Raw genomic sequence first — 27521 nt, forward strand, 5'->3', positions numbered from 1 at the left:
ACTCAACAATTGTAAACTGTCCAAGCCCTGATGCAGCAAAGTAAAATCAGCATCAAGATCAGTATCACAGGCTTATGTTGTGAAATTTGTTAACTTGGCAGCAGTACATTGCAATACATAATAATATAGCTATATGTATACTAGTTAAATTTAAAAAATAGTGCAAAACCAGAAATAATATATGGAAACAAAGTGAGGTAGTGTTTATGGGTTCAATGTCCATTTAGGAATCAGATGGCAGAGGTGAAGAAGTTATTCCTGAATTGCTGAGTGTGTGTCTTCAGGCTTCTCTACCTCCATCCTGATGGTAACAATGAGAAGTGGGCATGCCCTGGGTGATGGAAATCCTTAATACAGAACGCTGCCCATCTGAGGAACTGCTCCTTGAAGATATTTGGAATACTACGGAGGCTAGTACCCAAGATGGAACTAATTGTACAACTTTCTGTAGCTTTTTACAAGCCTGTGCAATAGCAACTCCACCCACATGCCAGACAGTGATGCAGCCTGTCATAATGCTCTCCATGGTACATCTGTAGAGGTTTGAGTATTTTAAGTAATAAACCAAATCTCCTCAAACTCCTCGTGAAATATAGCCTTCTTTATAGCTGCATTGATATGTTGGGATCAGGTTAGATCCTGAGAGATCCTGACACCCAGGAACTTAAAATTGCTCACTCTCTTCAATTCTGATCACGCTACAAAAATTTGTTCATGTTCCCTCATCCTAATCTTCCTTAAGTCCACAATCAGCTCTTTGACCTTACTGACGTTGAGTGCAAGGTTGTTGCTGCAACACCACTCAATATCTCGCTCCTGTACGTCCTCTCGTCTCCATCTGAGATTCTACTAACAATGGTATCGTCAGTAAATTTATAGATGACATTTGAGCTATACCTAGCCACACAGTCATGGGTACTGAGAGTAGAGTATTGGGCTAAGCACATATCCCTGAGGTGCACCAGTGTTGACCTTCAGTGAGGAGGAGATATTACCAATCCGCACAGATTGTGGTCTTCCGGTTAGGAAGTTGAGGATCTAATTGCAGAGGGAGATATAGAAGTCCAGGTTCTGTAGGTTATCGATCAGGACTGTGGGAATGATGGTGTTAAATGCTAAGCTATAGTCAAAGACAACATCCTGACATAGGTGTTTGTATTGTCCAGGTGATCCAAGGCTGTGTGAAGAGCCATTGAGATTGTGTTTGCTGTGAAACTAAACTGAGGTTTCACATACATTTTTGAACCTAGACTGTGATTGTTTCAATAGAGTACTCAGCCCCAAACCATGATGCTCCTTCCATCATGCTTCACAGTTGGAATGAGGTTTTGGTGTTGTTGTGCAGTGTCCTTTTTCCTCCAAACATAGTGGTGTGCATTTCTGCCAAAAACTTCAAATCTTGTCTCATCTGTCCCACAGAAAATTGCCCCAGAAGCATTTTGGAACATCCAGGAGATCTTTTGCAAACTTGAGACGAGCAGTAATTTTTTGGGGGGAATGATTTCCACTGTGGTGCCCATTCTTGTTCAGTGTTTTACATGAACAGAAACTTCAACAAATTCTAGAGATTTCTGCTGGTCTTTTGCTGTTACCTTTGGGTTCTTTTTTACCTCCTTCAGCATTGCATATTGTGCTCTTGGTGTGATCTTTGCAGTGTCCACTCCCAGGGAGCAACATACTGAATTTCCTCCATTTGTAGACAATTTCTTTTACTGTGGACTAATGAACCCTCAGGTCTTTAGAAATGTTTGTGTATTCTTTTCCAGCATCATGCATATACGTTTGTATGTTATTAGTTTAGGCAGATTGTGTTTGTCTATTGTTGTGACTTAGATTAAGATCAGCCCACACTTTATGAGTAATTAATGTAGAAAACCAAGTAGTTGCAAAGGGTTCACAAAGTACTTCTTCCAACTGTACCAGTCATTAAACTAACTGGTCTATAATCCCTTGTTCCCAGTCTCAGATTTCCTAAATAGCACAGATGACTTACAAGAATTTTCACACTGAAACAGTGGCAGAATAAACAGAACTTCAGAAGGTATAAATATAGATTGCCCTCCGGCAACCAACAATATACACAAGCCATATGGGGCTGTGGTTGAGCACGTAAAAGTAGATCTACAAATATACTCTAAAAGCAAATATGTAGATGTGCACTGAACATAGACTTCCAGAACACTATTAATGCTCTCAGACTTGTTTATTCACCTGACTTAATTATCTATTCACCACCAAACACTGCATCTTATCTTCAAGTAATACAATTCAAGCTACCAGGATTTGTTTTGACTCGTCTCAGTCAAATCTCTTACTTGTGACAAAAGAGAATATGAAAAACCAGAATGGAGCCAATTATCAAGATATATGGCACACATGGATTTGAAGAGATTAACATTTAGAATCTATAGTAGATTACATTGGTAACAGCACAAGGTTTGTATGACTGTCTGGAAAAAATGCATTGATACATGGACTTTGAACTCAATCCTAGGTCTGGTCAATGATGCAAAGCCACAAACTCTGAGGAATCACACCGTCTTATCACCAGACGGTAACAGCCCACCCACTCTGAACAAGGTAACTACAGTATTGTTACAAATGGCAAGTGGAGGTACAGCAGCAGGCTGAAGGCACACAATCAACGGTTCAGCAACAGCTTCTTCTCTGCCATCCAGTTTTTGAATGAACATTGAACCCGTGAACACTACCTCACTATATTAAAAAAAAATTTTTGCACTACTTATTTAATTTAACTATTATATATACTCGCTGTAATTCAGTTTTTTTCCCTTTATTACTGTGCATTGCATTGTACAGCTGTCACAAAGACTACACATTAAATAACATATACCAGTAATATTAAATCTGATTCTGAGGAAGTCACCAACACAATAAACCTGCCGCTAAAATCCTCTGGCAGTTTCTCAATGTGAGATAAAGAGAGTGAGGTCTGATCAATCTAAGCACTGGGCTAATTTGGAAAGGGTTGGGTGCGGGCCAGAATGCAGTGGTGGGGTCCAGATGCCAGAGTGTATTGAAGCGACAGGGCTCAGTTCCTAGGGTGGGGAGCGACCCGGTGTTTGGACAATTTAAACGTTGGGCCAGGTGGATTGAAAAGGCAGGGTGTTGGGTGAAGAGGCACTGCAGCTGAAGCTGTGAGCCTGTTCCGGGCTTCGCGTTTGTGAGCTCTGTGACGATTTGCTCTGCTGTTTGATGAACTGACGCTGAAACTATGGACTATGAAACTATGGCTTGAAGTCTATGGACTCACTTTCGGTCTGAGCTGCGTTTTTTTTTGTTTCTCTACATTTTGGGTGTTGGCTCTTTTTTAAAAAAAATGGTTCTTCCAGGTTCCTTGTTTTGTGGCTGCCCGTTAGTAGACGAACCTCAAGGTTGTATACATACTTTGATAATAAATGTACTTTGAACTCTGTTTCATCAGAGATAATTGGAATGGAAATAAATCTGCTCACAGAAACCTAACTCAAACTCATTTACACAAAAAAAAAATGTGCTGTCTAGAAGAGAGTACAAATCAGCAATAGGCATGACAACCAGCAAGAACAAGTAAGGACAGTAATCTCTGCTGAAGGATGACTTTCTTAAGTGTTTAAATCAGTTTGGGCTCCCAGAATGTTGTGCATGCCTCATCCCAGCTAACACGTTTTTCAAAATGAAGTGTCAAATATAACATAATGACTTCTCAAGTGCAATGAAAAAAAAAATTAGCATTTTTTTTTGCAATTATCTTGGTGCCAAGTTACTGTCTTGAAAATGCTGCTCCCTGGGCACGCAGTTTAAAATAAACCATAGTCTGACAGGAGGAAGTCACTCATTAAATCCAGTAGAAATTCAACAAGGCAATTTGACTCGGTAAACTGGAACCAGGGAATAAAAACCTGCCTTAACCCTTAGTGCCTTACCTCCCATGGAACTCTATAATTGCCATTTTTTAAAAAAGAACTTTGTAACAGTACAAGGCAAATTAGGGAATATACTAATGTGTCAGGGATTTATATCTTTCTCTGAAATAATTACATTAATTTATAAGCTACTTAAATATCACTCAGAATTAAACGATAGCCCCAACCATGCCAATTTTATTTAAGAATTTACATTAGTGAAGTTCAATTATGAGCACAGTGAATCAAAATGGTATGCAGCTATAAAATACATACAAATTTCACTATTTTCCTAGAAGTTCCATTCAGAGTCTTTGGGCCTTTTGTCAGGACATTCTCAAATTCAGTCAAACCAAGATTCAAAACTCAAAACATACGTTTATTTCCCACATCTCAAAATGTTCACATACAACTGAAGCTGATCAGTTCAAAACCCTGTCAACGGTAAATAGAACAACAGTCAATTTAGCTGTAGTATGTGGTAGATTTAGGGAGAATTGGTGGCCAAGTCATTGTGCAATTTTAGCATTATTGTATCAATCTCTAGCCACTGAACATTTTCAGTTAGCAAAGATCTCTAAACTCTAGTCAGTGACGGTACCAGAAAAGAAACTACATCCCATCATATTGTATGAACAATGCTGATTTAATACTTTCAACTAAAGCAGGATTTGGGCCTTCTAGCTACAAGAAGTAACTGTATATTGAACACTGCCTATGAAAGGGTAAAGAGCTGTTCAGGAGATGCAACACAAAAGAATAATAGGGCAAATAATCAAAAAGCTCTCCCCCATATACAGAAAAAGAGCACTGGCATACACAAACGAGCTCAATATATTTTCATTCTTGTTATAGCACTATGAGGCAAAGGCCTGAGAACTGCTGTACTAAAGGCAAAAAGAAATCTCAACTGCCTTTCCACTACCGTCATAACAGTGAAAAACTAACTACAGGTTATCCAAAATTTTCACACCACAGACAGTACTGAGAAGTGGCCTCACATATGCAATGAACAGGTTAATAGAAAGCAGAAAGCATTTTCTAAGCATTTTTCACTGCATGAAATGAAAATTGAAGATCTCTATCGTGTATTAAAAAAGTGGATCCGTCAGTGTTGCTTAACAGTATGCTGATCATGAAACATGTGAAGATCTATCACAATGAACTGAAAATGGGCTGCAGAAATTTAAGAAAAGGAATGTGTTACACCCGTGGCCCCCTCCTTTTTGAGGATCGCAGGATCGCTATTGATACGGGTCAGGAGACTCAGGAAATGAGAGAGAGACACGCAGATTCCTCAATGTTTGGAATGTGTCCTGGGCCTCCGAGAGACAAAGCCACGGTTAACGGCCATTATCTCTTAGAGACGGAATTGTGTATTGAGTACTGTACGATTCATCGAAGCCCCAGGCAATGAACCGAGAGGGGTTGGTGGAGGGATTGCATCATCCCAACCTGATTGACATCTGAGACCCTGTGAGTCAGGATAAAAGAGGGTCTGGGGAACAGCCCCTTCAGACGCACCAGAAGAAATGCTAGAACTCCTGTAACAGCGTAATAGCGAAAGCCAGTGGAAAAGCCCACGTGCGTCCTTTTCCATTTGCCTTGGAATTGGTGGGCCTTTACCACTGAAGCACGGCTTTAGCTAACAACAAAGGGAAATCAGTCCCCAACGACTCTCGAAGGATTGACATCATAAAAGGAATGGGCAAGTTAAACCTCCGTCTTTCTCTCCAACCAAAAGCTGCAGCTTGAATGAACTTGAGTGACTTTTATATTTCCATCCGACAATACATTATCCCCTAGACAATGATAGAGCTGTTTCTTATTATCATTATACCCACGCTTTTAGATTTAGTATTGACGACGTATATTATCTGTATGCTTGCATTGATGTTATTTTTGTATATTTTTATCAATAAACACTGTTAAAAATAGTACCATCAGACTTCAACTGACCTCTCTATCTTTGCTGGTAAGTGACCCAGTTACGGGGTATGTAACACATGGAATTAAATTTTTAAAGATTTGTGGCAGTAGAGTCTGCTGATCATGATGCAGCAGAGAAAGTTCATTGATCAGTTTGCCAAGATTGTTGTTGATGAGAATCTAACACTGTGAACAGCTGTATCAGTACATGTGTGAAGAGCAACTGTAAGACAAAGACTACTCATCGGTAGCAAATAGGTTCATCATGGGAAATTATGGTGATCCCAAGCTATCGCAATATACTTACACATATATGCACACACACATATATATCTACATATAAATACATGTAGTTTTCTATTTTCATTGATTTTATATTTATATACCTACACACACACACACATATACATCAAAATACTAAACACTTCTGGCACCATGTGTTTCAGCTAAGGGGTACTCTACCTGTACTCACAAATGCCCTAGCAAATTTCAAGATCTATGCAAGCAGATCTCAAAATTACTATTTTTAAACAAGAAACCTACAACAGTGCAAATAATGCAAATTACGGAATACTGTGTAGGGGGTATACTAATGAGTCAGGAAGATTCATAACGTTTTGTGTAATAATTGCATTAATTATATAAAGCTACTTAACTCAGACTAAGAATCAAACAGCACTCCAACCTTGCCAATTATATTTGTGAATATCATATAATTGAGCTAATTCAAATGAATGGAAAATCACCCCTCAGTGAACACACCTCTGTTTCTGCACTGTGGCCATTTGTTCTGTGAGCTCTTTTGTATTGCACCATATTATCCCCCCCAGTGTGAGTGAAACCTGAAACCCACAGTGCATACAGTCACTGGTTAGAATGCATATCGCGTGTTCTTGTTGCATTTGTCTGAAGGGGAAGGGGGTCTGAGGATAGACATTCTTGTTATGTTTTTGTTCGTTTCTTGTGCGGGGAGAGGGGGATTTGGGGGCTGATTGTATTGTGCGGGGGGGCAGGGGATTGAGTGGCCAATGTTCTTGTTGCGATTCATGCGGGGGTTGGGGGGGAGGTCAAAGTTCTAACAATTTTATTAGTTTTTTTGTGTTAGGAGAATGTGATTTAGAGGCCAATATTCTTGTTGCGTGTCCTATGGGGGAAGTGGAGCTTTGTGGGGTTGATGACCACATTGCCATTCAGTTTTTTGTGCAGGGGGTGGTGGGTTTACTGCTTTTCTCTGAAATTACTTCCATGGTTTTTCTTTGTTTCGTGGCTATCTGGAGAAGAACCTCAGTTCCATATTGCATACGTTCTTAGATAATAAATGAATCTCTGAACCTTTTTAGTATGTGCCTAAGAAAGAATATGGAAACAGACCATTCTTCAAATTTTGATAGATGCAGTGGAGAGCATTCTGACAGTTGCATCACAGCCAGGAATGCAGGCTCCAAGCACAGGATCGCAACAGGCTGCAGCGGGTCACAGACTCAGTCAGTTCCATCACGGGCACATCTATCCAAGACACTATTGCACCAAAAACTTTCTGTAGCAGGTCATTCCATATATCGCACTTACCACCCTCTGCACAGAAACACTGCCCCTCAGTTCCTTTTAAAGTCTTTCCCCTCACCCCCAAATTTAATACCTTAGATTCCGGACTACAGAGCGCACCTGATTAAAAGCCGCATGCTCTAATTTTAGAAAGAAAATCAATTTTGTACTTGTACAGGCGGCACCGGATTTTAAGCCGCAGGTGTCCCACGTTGTAATATGAGATATTTACACAGAAAGATATTACACGTGAGGATTTTTTAACTTTTAATTAAATCCGTATGGTAACATAAACAAATACATATTGCAAATGCTTTTTTTCGAACAGTGCCTGTAACACAGCTACTTTTAAATATACATACGTATCGGTAACACACAAATTACGTTGCGTATACTTTTTTATTGAACAGTGCACGAACAACATTCCAATATCTCCCATTGACTGGTAAAAAAAAATATATATACTGCAGCCTACCAGGAAAAGTTACTGATCGCCTTCTTCATCTTCCTCCTGCGCACTAAAACCATCAAAGTCCTTCAGTGTCCGAATTGAACAACCTCAGGATCTCGTCACTCACTTCAGTCTCTTCGTTGTCACTCTCACTTGAGCGCACGCGGTCCTCTTCATCACGCAGCAGTCCAGCCTTTCGAAACCCGTTGGTGATGGTGGATGTTGTGACACACTCCACGCATTTAGGATCCACTGGCAGACTTGAGTTAAAGATGCTCTTCGCATGCGTCCTGTTTTGGTAAAGGATTTCTCGCCGCTCGTCATCCAAGCCTCCCACTCAACTCGTAGCGCCACTTTAAATGCCCGGTACATGCTGATGTTCAGTGGCTGCAAATACTTCGTGGTGCCCCTAGGAATCACAGCTGGAATTGAGTTTGTACTCTTGATGGCAGCTTTCACTGAACTTTCATTGTCAGCGGCTTAAAAATCACCATCGGTGGAAGCTTTAATCCGGATGCTGTGCAGCTCAGAACACAAGTAAAATGCGTTCTCTCATGGCCATTTGTTTTCAGTGTGATGGATGAGTCACCTTTTTTTATTAACAGTCCGAGTGAGAGGCAGGTCAAACGTCAAAGGTACTTCATCCATATTTATGATATCATCTGGCCCGATGGAATTCTCCGCTATCTTTGTTTGAGTGAATGTGCGGAAGTTAGCAAGTTTTTCCTCGTGATGGGAAGGGAGCTGCTGACACAGAGACGTGCGTACCCTGACGGACAGGCCTTTTCGTCTCATAAATCTAAAACACCACGATGGCCCACCTCTAAAATCTTTGATTTTCATTTTGGTGGCGATTGCTTTAGCCTTCAGTCTGATCTGCACGGTGGAAACACCGCGGCCGCCTGCTCTCTGTGTGTTAACCCAGTCTTCAAGAAAGTTTTCAAGTTCGGGCCATCTGCTATGATTACCTCTGAAAGCTTTTGTCGTCTTTTTGCATTGATTCAGTTCTTCACGCTGGCGTCTCCACCGTCTCACCATCGATTCATTTATGCCAAGATTATGTGCAGCAGCTCGATTTCCTTCTTCAACCGCCAGATTGATCGCCTTTAACTTAAAAGTTGCATCATATGCTTTTCTTCGAGTGTTTTCCATGTTGATGAGGGTGAGTACAAATGACTGATTTACAATAATTTAATTGTGAAAGGGCGCTTGATTTATTGTACAATTTCATTGGACCTCTGTGTAACTACTCATCAATTTTATTGGTCTACTGTTACGAGGCAAAATGTTTTTGGCGGCATGAAAAAAAACATGCATTAGCCGCACCGTAGTATAGGCCGCAGTGTTGCCGCAGTGTTCAAAGCGTGGGAAAAAAGTAGCGGCTTATAGTCCGGAATTTACGGTAATCAAGAACCTATTAACCTCCACTTTAAATATACCCAATGACTTGACCTTCATGACCATCTTCATCAATAAATTCCACAGACTTGCCACCATTTGGTTAAAGAAATTCTTCCTTATCTGTTTTGAGGGGATGTCCTTGTATTCCTAGACTCTCCCACTATCGAAAACATCCTCTGCATGTCCACTCTGTCTACGCTTTTCAATATTCAATAAGTTTCAATGAGATACCCTCTCACTCTTCTGAACTCCAACAAATGCCGGCCTTAAGACAACAAATGCTCCTTAGACATTAACCCTTTCATTCTCAGGACATTTCTCATGAACCTCCTCTGGAATCTTCCGGGAGAGGCCCACAATTTTTTCTTGAATTTTGGGAAACTGTTTACTATATTAAAATTTTCAAATATACATAGTTCTTTCAATTATGAGACACCTTGTACACAAATAGTGACCCATGGAATCAGAGAAACGCTATCAATGCCTACTTCAGTTTAGATGTTATTTAAGCACAATTTTTCTCTTCATCGCTTTTCAATGCATTTTGCTTGTAACAAGAACTTGGACTTTTTTTTGTTTATCTTTTACAACCTCAAAACTTCATAAAGCCCTCCAAGTGTTCACCAGGCAGGAGACAAGCTGGATTGTGTTCGAATGCAGATTGCTGCAACATTCATAGTCTCAAGAGACTTGGACTATATTTTTTCTGTGTGACTGCTCTCTTTTTTTTTACTGCTGTCTTACATGTGCTTGCAATATTATATGTGCTATCTGTGCCTAGTGCTGTGCCAGACTGTTTCTACTGTGTTTTGCATCTAGGCTCCAGAGTAACACCATTTCATTTGGCTACATTCATGGGTATTCATGTATGGTTGAATGACAATTAAACTTGATCCTTGAATGTACAATATTTCTATAGTATCAACATAGAGATCTGCTCACATCTATTGAAGGAGGCCTCAATTTAAATAAAAACATTGAAAAATGTTTTTGTTTAGTCTTTCCAAATGTCTTCAACAAAGTCTTTGTTTTAGCACTCTTTCTGTGCCCATGGTTCACAATATCAAGACTTCAAAAATTAACTTATTCAATAAACATGCACTTTTTAAAAAGACTCCATTTCCCCTATTCCATTTCCCTTAGCAAGTGCTCAAATGCACAGTCAAAGATGTTAAGTCATTGTGAGACATACCTCCTCATCCAGTATATGCCTAAATTCCACAAAGTCATTGATTAACTGCGCTGGACCCATCATTTCAGTCTTGGCCTTTATCCAATCCACTGAAAACATCAGTGAGTAGAGCTCCTATGAAAAAATAATTTGTAAAATTCAGACTGCTATTGCTTAATACAATTGAAACATAAATTAGAATCCACACTCTTGGAATTTGCAAAGCAAACAATAACATTTCTCAAGAATAAGTGAAGGGTAAGGCTGGCAGATTTAGGGAACCCTAGTTGGAAAAAAAACACTGAGGCTCTAATGAAAAAAAAGAACCATATACTGTGTAAAAGAAATTGGGAACGAGTGATCCTCTGGATGACTACAAGCAGAAGAGGCGTGCATTTAAGAGAAGTTTGGAAGGAAAAGGGAAGGATCAAGCAGGCAATGTGAAACACATCCCAAGAGATTCTATAGGTATATTAAGAGTAGAAGTGTGCTTAGGGACAGAGTAGGTTCCCTATGAATCCAAAGGAAATTGATGAGATTTTTAATATTTCCTTTCAATTTTTATTCAACAGAAAATAGTGAAATTTAAGGAAATGGGGGAAATAAGTAGCGATGCCTTGGACCACACATGAATTAACAGGGAAGAGGTATTGGAGACTTGAAACTGCATTAAAGTTGATAATAATACCCAGGACCTGCCCTGGTGCATTCTCAAACCTAATTGGAAATAGGAGAAGAAATTGTAGAGATTTTTGCTTCATCCCTGGCCATAGGTGAGGTCTCCAAGGACCGAAGAGTAGCTAAAGCAGTCCCATTGTCTAAAAAGGGTAGCAAAAGCAAAACAGGAATTTGCAGACCAGTAAGTCTGACATCAGCAGTGGGTAAATTATTGGAGGAGATGCTGACAGACAGGATCTACAGAACCTAGAGTACATTTGGAGAGAGGTTCTGACTTTGTAATCTTAGCGTAGCTCTGTGTGTGGGAAGTTGTGTCCAACAAATACCTTGCAGTTCTTCAAGAAAGTAATTAAGAGAACAGATGAATGTAGGGCAGTAGATGCATTCTACATGAGCTTTAGCAAGGTCCTTGACGAGATTCCTCATGGCAGGCTAATCTGAAAGGTCATGGGAACCAGGGGCAGATAGCTATTGAATTCATAGTTGGCTCAGTGGTAGGAAGCAAGCAGTGATGGTTGAGAGTTGTCTCCAAGACTGAACACGTGAGTCTAGTGGAATGCCAAAGGGGTCAGTGCTGGAACCCTTTCTACTTGTAATCAATATACTGTATATGATTTGTACACGAATGCATAAATACAAGTTTATAAAATGATATTAAAATAGGTTGCATTGCAGACAGTACAGAAGATTATGAAAAATTGCAGGGGGGGATTTTAGATCAGCTAGATCTCTGGGCTGAGGATTAGCAAATGTCTTTCAATCCAGAGAGATGTGAAGTGTTGCATTTTAGGACATCAAATTAGGGTAGAACTTGAATGGTAGGGTCAGTGTTATGGCACATAGGAGAGCAAGTGCATAGTTCTCTGAGAGCAGATTCACAGGTAGACAGAGCCGCAAAGGCATCCTGTCCTTCATCATTAGAGTACTGAGTATAGGAGTCGGAAAGTTATGATCCAGTTATGTATGACACTGCAGCTGGAGTATTATGGACAGTTTGGTCACCTATAATAGGAAAGATGTTACTAAACTAGACAGAGTACAGTAAAGATTGATTTACAAGGAAAGATTGCATAGACCAGGACTTTTATACCTGAAGCATAGGAGATTGAGGAGTGACCTGATAAAGATACATAATATACGTACCTATCTTCTAGTGTTTTTACAGTGGCCTAGTTGAATCAGGAGCAAGAGAGGAGCCTACTCCCAGGTCCATGAGTGAGATTTAAAAAGGTGTGCTCGTGGGCAATTTCAGCCCGAAATGTTGACATTACTCTTTTCCATAGATGCTGCCTGGTCTGTTGAATTCCTCCAGCATTGTGTGTGTGTTGCCCAAGGACAATTACAATCAAATCACGATTCACTGGCAAGGATGATTAAGAATGAGGCACAGACAAGCAAGTTGGTCATTGTGTGAGTGGACCGGTGTTCAAATAAGGAGGCCGCGGGCCATCACACTTCAGTGAGAACAGGCTTGGGAGAGGTTGTTCTTCTTCTTCATTCCTCCCCTGTTGGTACATAGTTCTTGCAGTGAGTACTGCTCCAGGGGTGAGTTGTGTTCTTTATGTGAGAAGTGGGAATTCTGGGAGCCCTCCAGCCTCCTGGATAACCACATCTACACCAGGTGCACCAAACTGCAGCCCCTCAGATAATGTATTAAAGAGCTGGAGCTGCAACTCAATGACCTTCAGATCATATGGGAAACTGAGGAAGTGATAGACAGGAGCTACAGGGAGGTGGTCACCTCTAAACTGCAGGAGGCAGGTACCTGGGTGACTGTCAGGAGAGGGTAAGGAAATGCAGAGGACTCATTGCCTGTTCTCCTCAAATCATATCACTTTGGATAGTGTTGGGGGAGGTGATAGGGGAAAAACAACATTAAGTCTACAGCTGATGCTGTGGCTCAGAAGGGAAGGGAGATGAAGAGCACTGCAGTAGGAGCAGACATGATATTCTATGGATTCGATAGACAGAGGGTATGTTGTCTCCCAAGATGCCAGGAACCACAGAATTCTAAAGGGGTAGGTGAGCAGTCAGAAGTCTTCATACATATTGGTACCAATGACATAAGCAAGAAAAAAGGAGCAGATCCTGAAGAGACAATTTAGGGAGCTTGGTAGAAAGCTGAAAAGCAGGACCCCCAAGGTGGTAATCTCTGGATTGCTGCCAGTGCCAGTGTAAGAATAGGATGATTTGGCAGATGAATACATGGCTGAGGAAATGATGCAGGGAGCAGGGCTTTAGATTCCTGCATCATTGGGATCTCATCTGGGGAATGTATGACCTGTAGAGAAGGGACGGGTTACACCTGAACCTAAGGGTGACCTATACCCTTGTGGGCAGACTTGCTAGAACCATTGGAAAGGGTTTAAACTAATTTGGTAGGGGGGTGGGAATACAAGTGAAGGGTTGAGAATGGGACAGGTAGTATACAAGCAGGTGCAGTGTGCAGTGAGACTGTCAGGAAGGACAGGCAGATGACAGGGCAAAATTGTAGCCAGTGGGATGAATTGCTGTGTAATGGGGTACAAAATTGTGATGGATACAGGACTGAAGGTGTATTATTTGAACGTGTACAACATATGAAATAAGGTAGATGATCTTGTAGCGCAGTTAGAGATTGGCAGGTATGACATTGTGGGCATCACTGAGTCATGGCTGAAAGAAGAGTATAATTGGGAGCTTAGCATCCAAGGTTACTACTGTGGTTGATAGGAAAATCAAAGCCAACATAAAGCAAAAGAGATGGCATTTAATAGGGGAAAAATAATTGGAAACTTGGATTGGGAAACTTTAAAAACCAACAGAAAGCAACTAAAAAAGCCATAAGAAGTGAAAAGATGAAATATGAAGGTAAGCTAGCCAATAATATCAAATAGGATACCAAAAGCCTTTTCTTATATTGTGGAGGCATTAGTAATGACCTTTCAAGAATTGCTGGATATTAGTATGGCTCCAGAGGACTTGAAAATTGCAAATGTTACACCACTCTTCATGAAGGGAGGCAGACAGTAGAAAATTACAGGACAATTAGCCTGACCTCAGTGGTTGGGAAGATGTTACGGAAGAGGTTTCAGGGTTCTTGGAGGCACATTAAAATGGGCTGTCGTCAGCATTGTTTCCTAAAGGAAAAACCTTGCTTGACAAATCAAGAAAGGAGAATCTTAGACTTTTGAAAGGCATTTGACAAGATGCCACCAATGGGGCTGCTTAACAAGAGAAGAGCCCATGGTATTATGGAAAATAAACTATTACAGATTGAGCATGGGCTGACTGGCAAGAGCTAGAGAGTGGGAATAAAGGGAGCTTTTTCTGATTGGCTGCTGGTGACCTGATGTTCCGTAGTATCTGATATTGGGACCACTTCTTTTTGTATTATGTCAATTATTTGGATGACAATTGATTACTTTGTAGCCAAGTTTGCAGATAATACAAAGGTAGGAGGAGGGGCAGGTAGTGTTATGGAAGCAGGGAGGCTGAAGAAGGACTCAGACAGATTAGGAGCATGGGCAAAGAAATGGTAGGTGCAATACAGTGTCAGGAAGTGTATGGTCATGCACTTTGGTAGAAGGAATAAAAGCATAAACTATTTTCTAAACTGAGGGAAAATTCAAATATCAGAGATGCAAAGGGACTTGGAAGTCACTGTGCAGGATTCCCTAAAAGTTAACTTGCAGATTGAGTCAGTGGTGAGGAAGGCAAATGCAATGTTAGCATTCATTTCAAGAGGTCTAGAATATAAAAACATGGACTTAATGCTGAGGTTTTATAAGGCACTGGTGAAGCCCCACATGAAGTAGTGTGAGCAGTTTTGGGCCCCTTATCTAAGAAAGGATGTGCTAATATTGGAAAGGCTTCAAAAGAGGTTCATAAAAATGATTCTATGATTGAAAAAGGCTTATCATATGAGAAGCGTTCAAAGGCTCTGTCCCTGCACTCACTGTAATTTAGAAGAATGGGGTGGGGGATGGCAGATCTCATTCAAACCTATCAAATGTTGAAAGGCAGAGATAGAGTGGATGTAGAGAGAATGTTTCCTGCAGTGGGGGAGTCCAGGACCAGAAGACATAACCTCAGAATAAGGGATATTCATTTAGAACAGAGAAGAGAAATAATTTCTTTAGCCAGAGGGTCGTGAATCTGTGGAATTTGTTGCCACAGGTGACTGTGAAGGCCAGCTCATTGAATATATTTAAAGCAGTGGTTGATAGATTTTTGATAAGTCAGAGCGTGAAAGGTTATGGGAGAATACAGGAGTTGGGGTCAAGAGGGAAATGGATTAGCCATGATCAAATGGTGGAACAGAAGCAATGGACCAAAAAGCCTAATTCTGCTCCAATGTTTCATGGTCTTGAGATCATGAGGGGCATACTGTAGAGGCAGTCCGCGGGTTACGTACGAGTTCCATTCCTGAGTCTGTCTTTAAGTCTGATCTGTACGTAAGTCGGAACAAGTACATCCGGTATTATTTAGTGTCAGTCAAACGTTTGTCTTAGTATATAGTATATATTTTACCTTATTATGCATATAAAACACTTAAGAAACGTATGTATTCCAATAATTAAACCACTGTTTTGCTTAGTAATAATTGTAGCTTTCATCGGGGCAGGGCCTTTCAAATGCTGACCTGACAAAGGGTCTCGGCCTGAAACGTCGACAGTGCTTCTCCTTATAGATGCTGCCTAGCCTGCTGTGTTCTACCAGCATTTTGTGTGTGTTGTTTGAATTTCCAGCATCTGCAGATTTCCTCGTGTTTGCCCTTTCAAATGCTCCATTATTCTCACTTTATCCTTTAAAATTGTTCCGATCGTTGACCGACTGTAGTCTAACGCTTTTCCTATGACCAATAGCGTTTCACCTCTTTCCAAACGCTTTATTATTTCCACTTTATTTTCAATTGTGATCGCTTCCCATCAATGGAACAGAAACACTGCGGGCAGCAGGTCCCGAGCTGCACCGGCCCCCAAGGTCTGCTGTGTCCTGAGGACCACCGCACCGAGACCGGCTAAATAGGACAAGTCGGGGCTGTGCTGGGTTTGGGTATTTGATCCTCCACAATATTCCGCATGGGAATTTAAACTGGAGGTGGCTGTGTTTTTTTTTAAATGAGGTCGAGTTGTGAGCTCAAAACCAACTCGGCACAGATGGTACGGGAGTCACTGGATCGACGTCAACCCCCGGCAGGGGAGCGGTCTGTCACTGGATCGAACTCGCGAACCTCCGTTCTGCAGCCCAGTGCTGATCTCACTGTGCCACCAGCCGACTGGAACTGGGTGGGGGGGGGGGGGGGGGAGGGGTCAGGATGAATCTTATTTAGAACAATTTAAGCCAAATACAAAGTTAAACACTCAACACAGTGTCAACGGCAACAACTTAAAATGGCCGACGGCATCGTGATCTGACTTAAAATGGCAGACGGCGTTCTTCTTCCTCGGTTTGTAAGTACGAGTTGTCCGTAAGTCGGACGCTTGTAACTCGGGAACTGCATGTATATGGGTGAATTTTTTTTCCAGGAAGCAGGTGCCAAAAACAAGAGGAGATAGGTTTAAGATAAGAATGAGAGATTTAAAAGGAATATCATGGGCAGCTCCTTCATACAAAACATGGCACTTATCTGGATTGAACTGCTGGAAACAGTGGTTGAGTTGGGAACATTAGCAACATTTTAAATCCATCTGGATAAGTACGTAAATAGGAACGGTTTAGGGGGCCAAGGGACAAGTGCAAGCAGATGGGACTAGCTTGCTGGGCAACACAGTTGGCATGGATGATTTAGGCTGGTGAGCCTGTTTCTGTGCTTATGGCTTTAATATAACATTATTGCCACTTTGAACTATCCAGAAAGTCAGTTTGCTCTCGACTTGAAGGGAGTGGAAGGGACAAGAGACAACCTTTCTTCTCAGAGAGGTATACTATGCAAATAAACAGAGCATCACCCTACTTTGTCTACTAGGAGGTAAAATCAGAGATTACTGACAAATTAACCCAATGTTAAAATAATCTCAGAATGCTACTGACGGGTCATATTCAAAATCACATGACTATACAGTACGCAACCACTTAGAGGGTTAGTTGTGACAACAAATGAAAAATAAAGGAAAAAAAACACAGAACTTCAAAATTGTATAACATAAACATGAAAAAGACTTCAGATGCTGAAAATCCAGAGCAACATACACAAAATGCAGGAGAAACTCAGCAGATCAGGCAGCATCCATGGAAATGAATAAACAGTCGACAATTCGAGCTGAGACACTTCTTCAGGACTGTAAAGGAAAGCAGGTAGTCTCCTGAATAAAAAGGTGGGGGGGGGGAGCAGATGGTGTATACTAGAAGGTGATAGATGAAGGCAGGCGGGTGGGAAAGCTAAGTGCTGGAGAGGAAAGTATCTGATAGGAGATACTGACTATTTAAACTGTTTTCTGATGAAAATGCATACGTTATTGTTCTAGTTTATTATACTATCTTCAGTGAACACAGGAATTAGTCTCATTTTTAGTCAATGTCAACAGACTATCCATTATTTTGAATTAGGATTATTGGGTAAAACTGCAGCAGCTCATCTACATGGACAATATTTTAACAGTTATGTGAAAAATTGAAATATTTACATCAAAACCCATTACAAATTTAACTCTGCTGAAACTCCTAATAATGAGAAAGCTAACTTATAAATCTATAAAATGTGAAATTTTATACACTAGCTTATTTGAAATACTAACTCATTTTCTAACAATATTCTTGCAAAATGATTTTGTGAGGTAATGCTCATTACCATCTCTATTTGAAGCATGCAGATTAGTTATTCCATTAGGAAACAGAACTTTAGAAGATTAATTATGTATAGAGCTCAACTCGATTAAAAATCCCACCCCCTGATTAAATTACATATTCTTTTCTTTAAAAAGAACAATTTAATCTTTCCTCGCCTACTCATTCTGGCAATGAAAGAAGGGAGGTAATGAAAATGTCACTTAGGAATATGTAAAAATTGCTTGGCAACGCTTCGTTATTTGATTATACCTCCATAGGAATGCATAGCTATTGCCTATGAATGAATGTAAGACTTAAACCACAGCTGTTACTTACCATCTTCATGGGATCTGAAAATCTCAGCTGGTTTCCATGATCTCCACAATACAGTCATAAAGAAACGTTTACTCGTGAGGTTATTTTTACATATTGTTCAACTGATTTTGCGTAATCACAGCTATAAATATTGATCCATTAATTAATTTTAAATTTAAATATTTCCCTAATAAATGGGCACTAACTTGTGAATGGAAAAACAAAAAGGAAATATATTTAAACTCCCTAAATTAACTTCAAATCAGTTTTTGAAATTAGGCTCAGAATAATCTTAAATGCACTTGCTCTTATTGGACAACAACTCAAATGAATTGGAGACACAAGAAATGCAAATGCTGGAATCTAAACATTCAAACTTTATGCAGAATCTTGACCTGAAACATAAATATCAACCTCTTCCCCTTCCCCACCTCTGTCTCCACGGATGCTGTCTGATTCTTTGAGTTCCTCCACAGTTTGTTATGTTATGTTCTTTTATCTTATTGTGTTATTTTTGTGCTGTATCAGATCCAAAGTAACAATTATTTTGTTCTCATTTATACTTGTGTTCTGGAAATGACAGTGAATTCAATCTTGAATTCAAATAAGATAACAAAAGTGATCACAAAATCAGTTCCATTGTGTAATAAATTGAAAATACAACAAAAAACATTTCACAGAAGTGACACCTATAGATGGAAAAAACTGAAAATTCCTTATCCAGGATCTTAAGAGTAGAGTACATAAAAAAACTATGCAATTTTTTGAATTTATAACCAGAGGAAAATGTCTGGAACTAAACTTGTGAACCTACCATTCTTTAACATATCCAAAATGACTTTGTTAAGCAACAAACTAAATCAAAAGAAATCTAAGTGTAATAATTGGTAATGTAAACTGCAAGAATCATGTTCTAATACAAATCATGACTTAACCCCCATCAGAATTAAAACTAAAAACTTCCTCTACAATATCCACTGTAGAGTGGTAAAATAAATACCAGGATAATCTTTCAGTCGTATATAATGTAACAAAGATGGGTGTCTTTAACAAAGTCCTTATTAAGACAGCCTTGTTATCAACAAGAAAATTAGTCCAAGGATCTGAAATTGCTCCTGGGTGTAAAATTGTGGTGCACTTAAAAGCTGTTTACAAGTGCATTCTGGTTCTGTAGCCTTTTTACATGGCAATTAATAGGAAGGGAATGCCCAGAACATGACAGAGTTCCAAACCCAGTACAAGTGTACCTTCCTTCTATGGTCACATATTATCAATTTCCTAGTCTGAGCTTGGAACTTTCATCTTTAAATTAGGTTTTACTAATCATGACAATGTGATTGTAAAATGAGCACTAACCTTATTCAAATTAGCTTTTGCCATATGGTTAGCCAGAAAACTGTACCAATACATACAATCTTCATCAGAAGGAGATGGAAGCAGCTTTTTATAGGTCTTCTGATACTGACGAACCATTTTGGCATGTAATTCCTAAGTTACAAAAAAAATTGCAAATAGAAGTTCAATAAATACTCTCAAGATATTTTAGTAATAAAACCAATAATGTATACAAATTGGACAATCTTGCACTAATTTATTCTTACTAATATACTGTTTTAAAATTAAAATTGAGATCCTACACCAATTGTAGACTCCAACCACAACATATATGAACAAACCAGTGGTGCTTTCATTAAACATACTCCAAACAGTGGTACAGTGGTACAGCAAGCAGAACAACTGTCTCACAGCTCCAATGACTTGGTTCAACCCTGACCTCCATATGTGTGGAATTTGAATATTAACCCTTTCTCTGTGTGGATATCCCCAGCTGCTTTGTTTTCCTCCCACATCTCCGAAAGGTACTGGCTGGCAGATTAAATGGCCAATGAGAATTGCCTGCAGTGCGAAGGAGAGTGGTGGAATCACTGGAAAGTTGATGAAAATTTCAGAACAGATTGCAGGGAAAACTAGTGGGGATATGGGACTGTCCTATGAGTCCACACAGAATCAATAGGCCAAAATAGCCACAAAGAAAATATTTCAATTACATCATCCAGTAGGACCAGGAATTGAAGATTATAAGATTAGTCCAGGCCACTTCCTAGCCATCCTGCAATATCCTACACACTATTATGTACAAGACTACCCAACAACAATTGTTAGCAAACAATGTCTGAATGAAAAGCACTTTGACCTGAGCTCCCAGTACATACTCAATACAAATGTCATGGCCTCCTTGCTATATTTTGTCCTTTCTTGACATAAAAGGAAAAGTGTCGCTTCTAAAGATTATACTTCCATATCAGTGTGTTAAATATAAATTCTGTGCATAATATCCAAAGTCTTATTACAGTATAAGTATGACAATGTCTTGGGAAATGCATTGTCTCTGTGTATATACTACATAGTCGTAACTTATATGTAAAACTGATGCACACAAGTATTTGAATTGAAGAACAAAAAATTATCAAAGGAAAGGGAAAAAGATATTTATTGAAGTAAAAACTACCGGAAGTTGGTTGTGATTTTGTTCAATCAGAAAGTCCAACTGCAAATCATGCAGGTAATACTGGAAAGATCGCTTGTTTCGGTCACAGAACAGTAAAGATTTGTTGACAAACACTTGTAAAATATCTTCCACTTCTTCCACATCCAACTCCCACAGAATACACAGAACCTGATCAAAATATGAAAAATAACAATGATAAATAGATGGAATTGACCACAAAAATATTGCCAACTATGGCTTTTCTGACACCCCCATCCTAAAAAACTAATAAATATCAATCAATATATATTCTCGAATGCGAATTACATAAATTAACACCCCTACAATCTCTATCTAACGTTCTAAGTGTTTAATCAGCCCAGGGTGATGCACCAAAACTCAAAACATCTTTGGTAAAATGTTGCAATACATCCAGTAATTACAGTAACTTCCACTGCACTTGCAGCGACGGCTTCAGGTTACCGAAGCGCAGATTAAAAAGCAAAGCCTCAGTCCAATCAATAAGAAAGGATGAATCAGATGAAAAGATAGTAAAAATATATGGTCAATGTGCATTCACCCTAGTCTTCAAAATGCAAGCAGAATGTACTTTGTGTTAGTGTCCTTTCTTTGAACTGCTATTTGAAAAGGATGAGAAACACCAATTCACTGAAGCTCCCCACGGCAGTTTGCAGATTGCATTCTCATATAAAATATGTCAACCAATATATGAACAGCAAAACAAAATCTGAATCTTAATATCATAAAAAAGAACCTGCATTTATCTGGTTCCTCTAACAGATTGAAATATTCTATGGATTTGTAGCTGTCAGCAAAGGAAGTTGAGCAACATTATGATGCAGTACCCTTGTTGACATAATGTTTACAATAAAAGTACACATTACTGATTTTCACTGATCACTGCTTTGTTATTGTGCATGGAAACCAATTTGTTGGATGAAAGTTAGTGCCTTCATTTTCTAATATGAATCCAACCCATTCTACAAGTAATACACATTTTAATATTAGTTGTAATAATGTGTATTTTATTTCAAAAATGCACAAAGACTAGCACCATTTGAGGTGAAATGATCGAAATTCTCAGCATGCCATTCGATCATTGATAAACTTCCTCTGAACATGGGTTAATTAAGCTGAGGGTGGAAGAATAGTCCCTTTGACTACACTGAACCTTTATACAGAACATTGTTGATATGTGGGAGCAGAATTTTACCTTAATAAACATTCACGTAATTTATTTATTGAGATACAGTGCAGAATTGTTTCTTCTTGTCCTTTGAGTTGTGCCACCCAGCAATCTCCTGACTTAATCGGAGTCTAATCACAAGACAATTTATGATATCCAATTAACCTACCAACTGGTATGTCTTCAGTCTGTGGGAGGAAACCGTGCAGTTACAGGGAGAATGTTCGAACTCCTTACAGGCAGCAATGGGTACTGAACCCAGGTACCGTACTGTAAGGCATTGTGTGCTAGCCACTAAGCTATCACCATCCACCCTCCACCACCGGAAGTCACATCAATTTGAAAACTGTATTATAGTTTGGATTGCACCTAGTGCACTGATTATGAGTACTGTCAAAGATTGTCTGAAATTACACTTCAAAGGAAGTGTTCTACCCTGCTCACAGGCATTTAGCAAACCAAGTCTATGTACGAGGTGCCTTTACGTGTACCACATGGAGGCCTTAACCTCAAAAAAATGAGGAAAATTTGCTAAATTGCCATTAGAACTACAACTGAAAAGGAGTACTCTTTCATGGGTTTTATAACGGAGCTTTGTACTTCGCAGTCCCACTCTTCACTCTATATCCATTAATGAAAAGCTTTGATCCATCCAAGTGACAACTCAGAATAGTTCAAGACCAAGTCAAGTTCAATTCAATTGTCATTATTAAGGTGTCAATATTTGTGATTCAAGCATATATAAATACCCATGAACACAGCTAAACAAAGCAGTTTTCCTCCAGGGATGGGATGCAAAGCAGTATTAGCACAATGCAGATGTCACACATGTAAAATCGCAGTGAACACAGTCACACAAAAACAAAATAATATAGCCCAAGACCCCGACTGCATGGATGTTGTCAGCAAGAACAAGCCTGCAGAAGTCTGCGGATGAACACAATCTAGCTTATCTTCCACTGAGTGAACACTGGAAGGGAGCACCCATAAAAGGAGCCAGCTCCCAATTCAGCATTGACAGTGCACCACACTGCCTCCAGCTTCACCTCTTCTGTACGAATGCGACAGGCAACACTGCACAATGTAGTCTAATCCATGCTACAAGCAAGGCCACACAGCTCCCTCATCATCAGACCTGCCAATAAACTACAGCACCAGACCTGCAGTATTCTGCATTACCAACGTCCAACAGAGTCTTGCAATCACAAGAAAAGTGAGGTCAAAAGTGTCTCCACATCTTCCTGACATAGATTTAATAGCTCAGTTTCACAAATACGCAAAAGGAACCATATTCAGTATAATTCCACCAAGTTTTCATTTGAATATTTATTATCAATATGTTTAAGAAATGTTCTTCTTTCAACTATTCTTGCATTGGATGGATTCATTATTTTCTAAAAGGGTGACAAATTGATTGACATAACAAAAGCATACCTTTTAAATTAGTTAATGACTCTTTTATTTATTGAGGGATCAAAATCACAAAAAACCATAAAGATTTATTTAGGTTTAATTTTTTACCCTTAACTAATCAAATTAAAGGCTTGTTTACTAAGTGGTCACCATTATCTCTATCTCTAATAGGCAGGATTAATGCTATTAAGATGGTTATTTTACCTAAGTTCTTATATATTTTTCAAGCGGTACCCATTTTTATTCCGAAATCTTTTTTTATTAATGTTGATTCAAAAATTTCCTCATATATATGGCAGAATAAAAATCCCAGATTAGGTAAAATATATTTACAGAAGACAAAGAAGGAAGGCGGGTTAGCATTACCTAATTTCAGATTTTATTATTGGGCAGTTAATATTAGATATTTGTTATGTTGGCTGAAACACTGGGTTGGATTTTTTGGCCCTCATTGGGTGAGCTTAGAAATTAAATCGGTATCAGGTTATGCTCTGGGTTCTATTTTAGGGACTTCTCTCCCTTTTGCTCTTTCTAAATTGCCGAAACAAATTGACAACCCGATAGTTAAGCATACTTTACGTATTTGGTTTCAATTTCGGAAATTTTTCGGGTTGACTCAATTCGTTTTAAATAGTCCTATTGTATCTAATTGCTTTTTCCACCCTTCCATTATAGATCAAGCTTATTCAGCTTGGAAAACTAAGGGATTGCTAAGATTTTCTGATTTATTTTTGGACAATTGTTTTATGACTTTTGAGCAATTATCCAATAAATATAATCTGCCTAGATTTCATTTTTTTTAAGATATTTACAGATTAGGCACTTTTTAAGTACTGTACTTCCTACATTTCCAAATTTTGTGCCTTCAGATATTTTGGAGAGTTTGTTTGAATTAAACCCTTTTCAAAAAGGGCTTATTTCAAAACTTTATAATATAATTATGAAGATACGTTCAGAGCCCCTTTATAAGACCAAAAATGATTGGGAAAGAGAGCTTAATATTATTTCTATTGAGAATTGGGATAGAATTCTTCATTTAGTTAATACATCTTCGATATGTGCCAAACATTCATTAATACAATTTAAGGTCGTACATAGGGCCCATATGTCCAAGGATAAATTAGCTCATTTTTACTCTTATATAAATCCTATTTGTGATAGATGTCAATTTGAAATCGCGTCTTTAACTCATATGTTTTGGTCATGTCCGCTTTTGAAAAAATATTGGAAAAATATTTTTGATATTATCTCTGCAGTTTTGAATATTGATTTACAACCTCATCCTATTACCGCAATTTTTGGTTTACCAATGATGGACTCACTGCATTTATCTTCTTCTGCCTGTCGAATGATTGCATTTCTAACTCTGATGACTAGAAGATCTATATTGTTGAATTGGAAGGAAATTAATCCTCCTACTGTATTTAATTGGTTCTCTCAAACTATGTTATGTTTAAATTTAGAAAAAATTAGAAGTGGTGTATTTGATACTTCTATTAAATTTAAAAAGATATGGAGACCATTTATTCAATATTTTCATATGATGTAATATGACCCTGTTCCAAGTTTATTTTGACTTTCCAGCTTTTAGCTTATGTATGTTGAGAGGACCGGAGGTGACAACATTGATGATTATGTATTCTTGTGAGATATTATAAAGAACCCTTTTTTTTCCAGCGTTTCTTTTTTTTCCTTTGTTTGTTTCTTTTTTCTTCTTTATTAGTCATTAGATTAGTAGATTAGTCAATTTAGCATTACAATTTTTTTTCTCTTTTTTCTATTTCTTTTATATCATATATTATGAAATATCTAGACTTATTATGTTCAGACATATACTGTATGGTTCATGTTTTGGTAAACTCATTTATACTGTAACCATTGTCTATGTTTTTTTTTCATCTGTAATGGAATTTGTATGTTTGTAATTTCTTTATTAATATATCATTTGTATTTTGTTCATATTATTAATAATAATAAAAAGATTGAAAAAGAAAGACATAACAAAAGCTTTATAACTCACTGAAGAAAAGTTTCAAAATGGCCTACCATAGAAGTGATAGATTTTCATAAATATTACTGGTATCCAATTTGCAGATGGTGCTGCTTATTCCGGAACACAGCAAATGAAAATACAATTTATTTTTCAGAGTACCTTTTCAATAACCTCAAACAGCCATCTGTAAAGAACATCACACAGTTTACTATTTACTCAAAGCTCCCTATTAAATTCCCAGACTGGAGCTGGAAGGGCAACTCCACACAGATTGCTCGTGCACGTCACCATTGGGAGATGCCAATCAAAAATTAAAACACAAATTCACGGGTTATTAGAAGACAGCAGAACTTACTTTAGTTGGCACTTTCACATCTTTTTTTAGTATGGAGAGGTCCTTGTAGTATTCTCTATGGTTCTTCTCCAAAACGTCAATGCTAATTGCCATAGCCTCATCAAGTGCCTCATAATCATAGGAGGACGACTTACGAATTCTTTTGAACTGTTTACCCTGCAGCTGTTTGAGGTAATACGACCACCGGTTTGGAAATTCTCGCAATAGAGCACCGATGAGGGAGACGACCAGAGGAGAACCTGAAAAATATTAATATAAGTTTCTAATTTTTTTTTAAATTTGAGAAATATAGCTTTATAAAATCTCAACCAGGGAAAAGACAGCTATTATGCTGGCAAGTAGTGTTTCATAATATGATTAAAACTTTTTTAAACAATATATGATTCTACACAAATTTTTTTTCCTCACAACTGCGAAAGAAAACTGAACTTTGTTTTTCAGAAGGGAAGGAGCTCATGGGTATGTGAGAGAATAAATTACAGAATAAATGGAAGAACGGGAAAGATGGGAATGCTTAGAGAACCAGCACCAACTCAATGGGCCAAATGGTCACCTCCTATGCCCTGAGGAAATACAAAATATGATAGTATGACTGTAGCCAGAAGCTGGAGCTCAGTCACCCATCCCTTCATTTTGTTAAAGGAATCAATCGATTGCATAAAAATATATGCTAATAAGTGCCCTCAGGTCAACATTTCCAGATTTAGTTACATAAACTGACAAAGAATTAAAGATAAACCATTCAGTTCTCTGTATTCCAGTTGGTAAGTCACTCCTTCCATCGACACAACTGTAAAAAGTACACCATTAGAGGGGGAAAATATGTCCTTTAACATTCACATGCACATTAATACTAAGATAAACACCAACTTCTAGTGATATGTTTTCTAATTGTAGCTAATTGCCATTGAGAGTGAAATAGCAATACACAAGATCTAAATCACTATCTCCAGATAAGTTCAAAGTAAATTTATTACCAAAGTACATATACTGTGGTATGCAAAAGTTTGGGCACCTCAGTCAAAATTTCTGTTCTTCTGAATAGCTAACGAGTAAAAGATGACCTGATTTCCAAAAGGCATAAAGTTAAAGATGACACCATTCTTTAATAATTTAAGCAAGATTTCTTTTTTATTTCCATCTTTTACAGTTTCGAAATAACAAACAAGGAAAAGGGCCCAAAGCAAAAGTTTGGGCACCCTGCATGGGCAGTATATAGTAACACCCCCTTTGGCAAGTATCACAGCTTGTAAATGCTTTCTGTAGCTAGCTAAGAGTCTTTCAATTCTTGTTTGGGGGATTTTTGCCCATTCTTCCTTGCAAAAGGCTCCTAGTTCTGTGAGATTCTTGGGCCGTCTTGCATGCATTGCTCTTTTGAGGTCTATCCACAGATTTTCAATGATGTTCAGATTGGGGGACTGTGAGGGCCATGGCAAAACCTCCAGCTTGCGCCTCTTGAGGTAGTCCATTGTGGATTTTGAGGTGTATTTAGGATCATTATCCTGTTGTAGAAGCCATCTTCTTTTCATCTTCAGCTTTTTTACAGATGGTGTGATGTTTGTTTCCAGAATTTGCTGGTATTTAATTGAATTCATTCTTCCCTCTATCAGTGGACTGTTCCCCGTGCCACTGGCTGCAACACAAACCCAAGGCATGATTGATCTACCCCCGCGCTTTACAGTTGGAGAGGTGTTCTTTTCATGAAATTCTGCACCCTTTTTCTCCAAACTTACCTTTGCTCATTGCGGCCAAATAGTTCTATTTTAACTTCATCAGTCCACAGGCAAAATGCATCAGGCTTGTTTAGATGTTCCTTTGCAAACCTCTGATGCTGAACTTTTTGGCGAGGATGCAGGAAAGGTTTTCTTCTGATGACTCTTCCATGAAGGTCATATTTGTGCAGGTGTCGCTACACAGTAG

At 38.7% G+C, this 27521-nt stretch overlaps 1 protein-coding gene across 3 annotated transcripts in view; it reads right to left on the reverse strand.

Moving 5' to 3' along the window:
* The window catches only part of apaf1 (apoptotic peptidase activating factor 1), a 274267-nt gene that overhangs the window by 190146 nt on the left and 56600 nt on the right, over positions 1-27521 (reverse strand). For all 3 annotated transcript variants that reach the window (XM_059987521.1, XM_059987522.1, XM_059987523.1), the window contains exons 8-11: positions 25602-25840; positions 20655-20822; positions 19502-19633; positions 10424-10537 (exon numbers count right to left, since the gene is read on the reverse strand). In XM_059987521.1, coding sequence (XP_059843504.1) covers positions 10424-10537; positions 19502-19633; positions 20655-20822; positions 25602-25840 — 653 coding nt within the window. The remainder of the gene's footprint in view (positions 1-10423; positions 10538-19501; positions 19634-20654; positions 20823-25601; positions 25841-27521) is intronic.

The sequence above is a fragment of the Hypanus sabinus genome, chromosome 13 (genome assembly GCF_030144855.1).
Source record: "Hypanus sabinus isolate sHypSab1 chromosome 13, sHypSab1.hap1, whole genome shotgun sequence".
Lineage (NCBI taxonomy): Eukaryota > Metazoa > Chordata > Chondrichthyes > Myliobatiformes > Dasyatidae > Hypanus > Hypanus sabinus.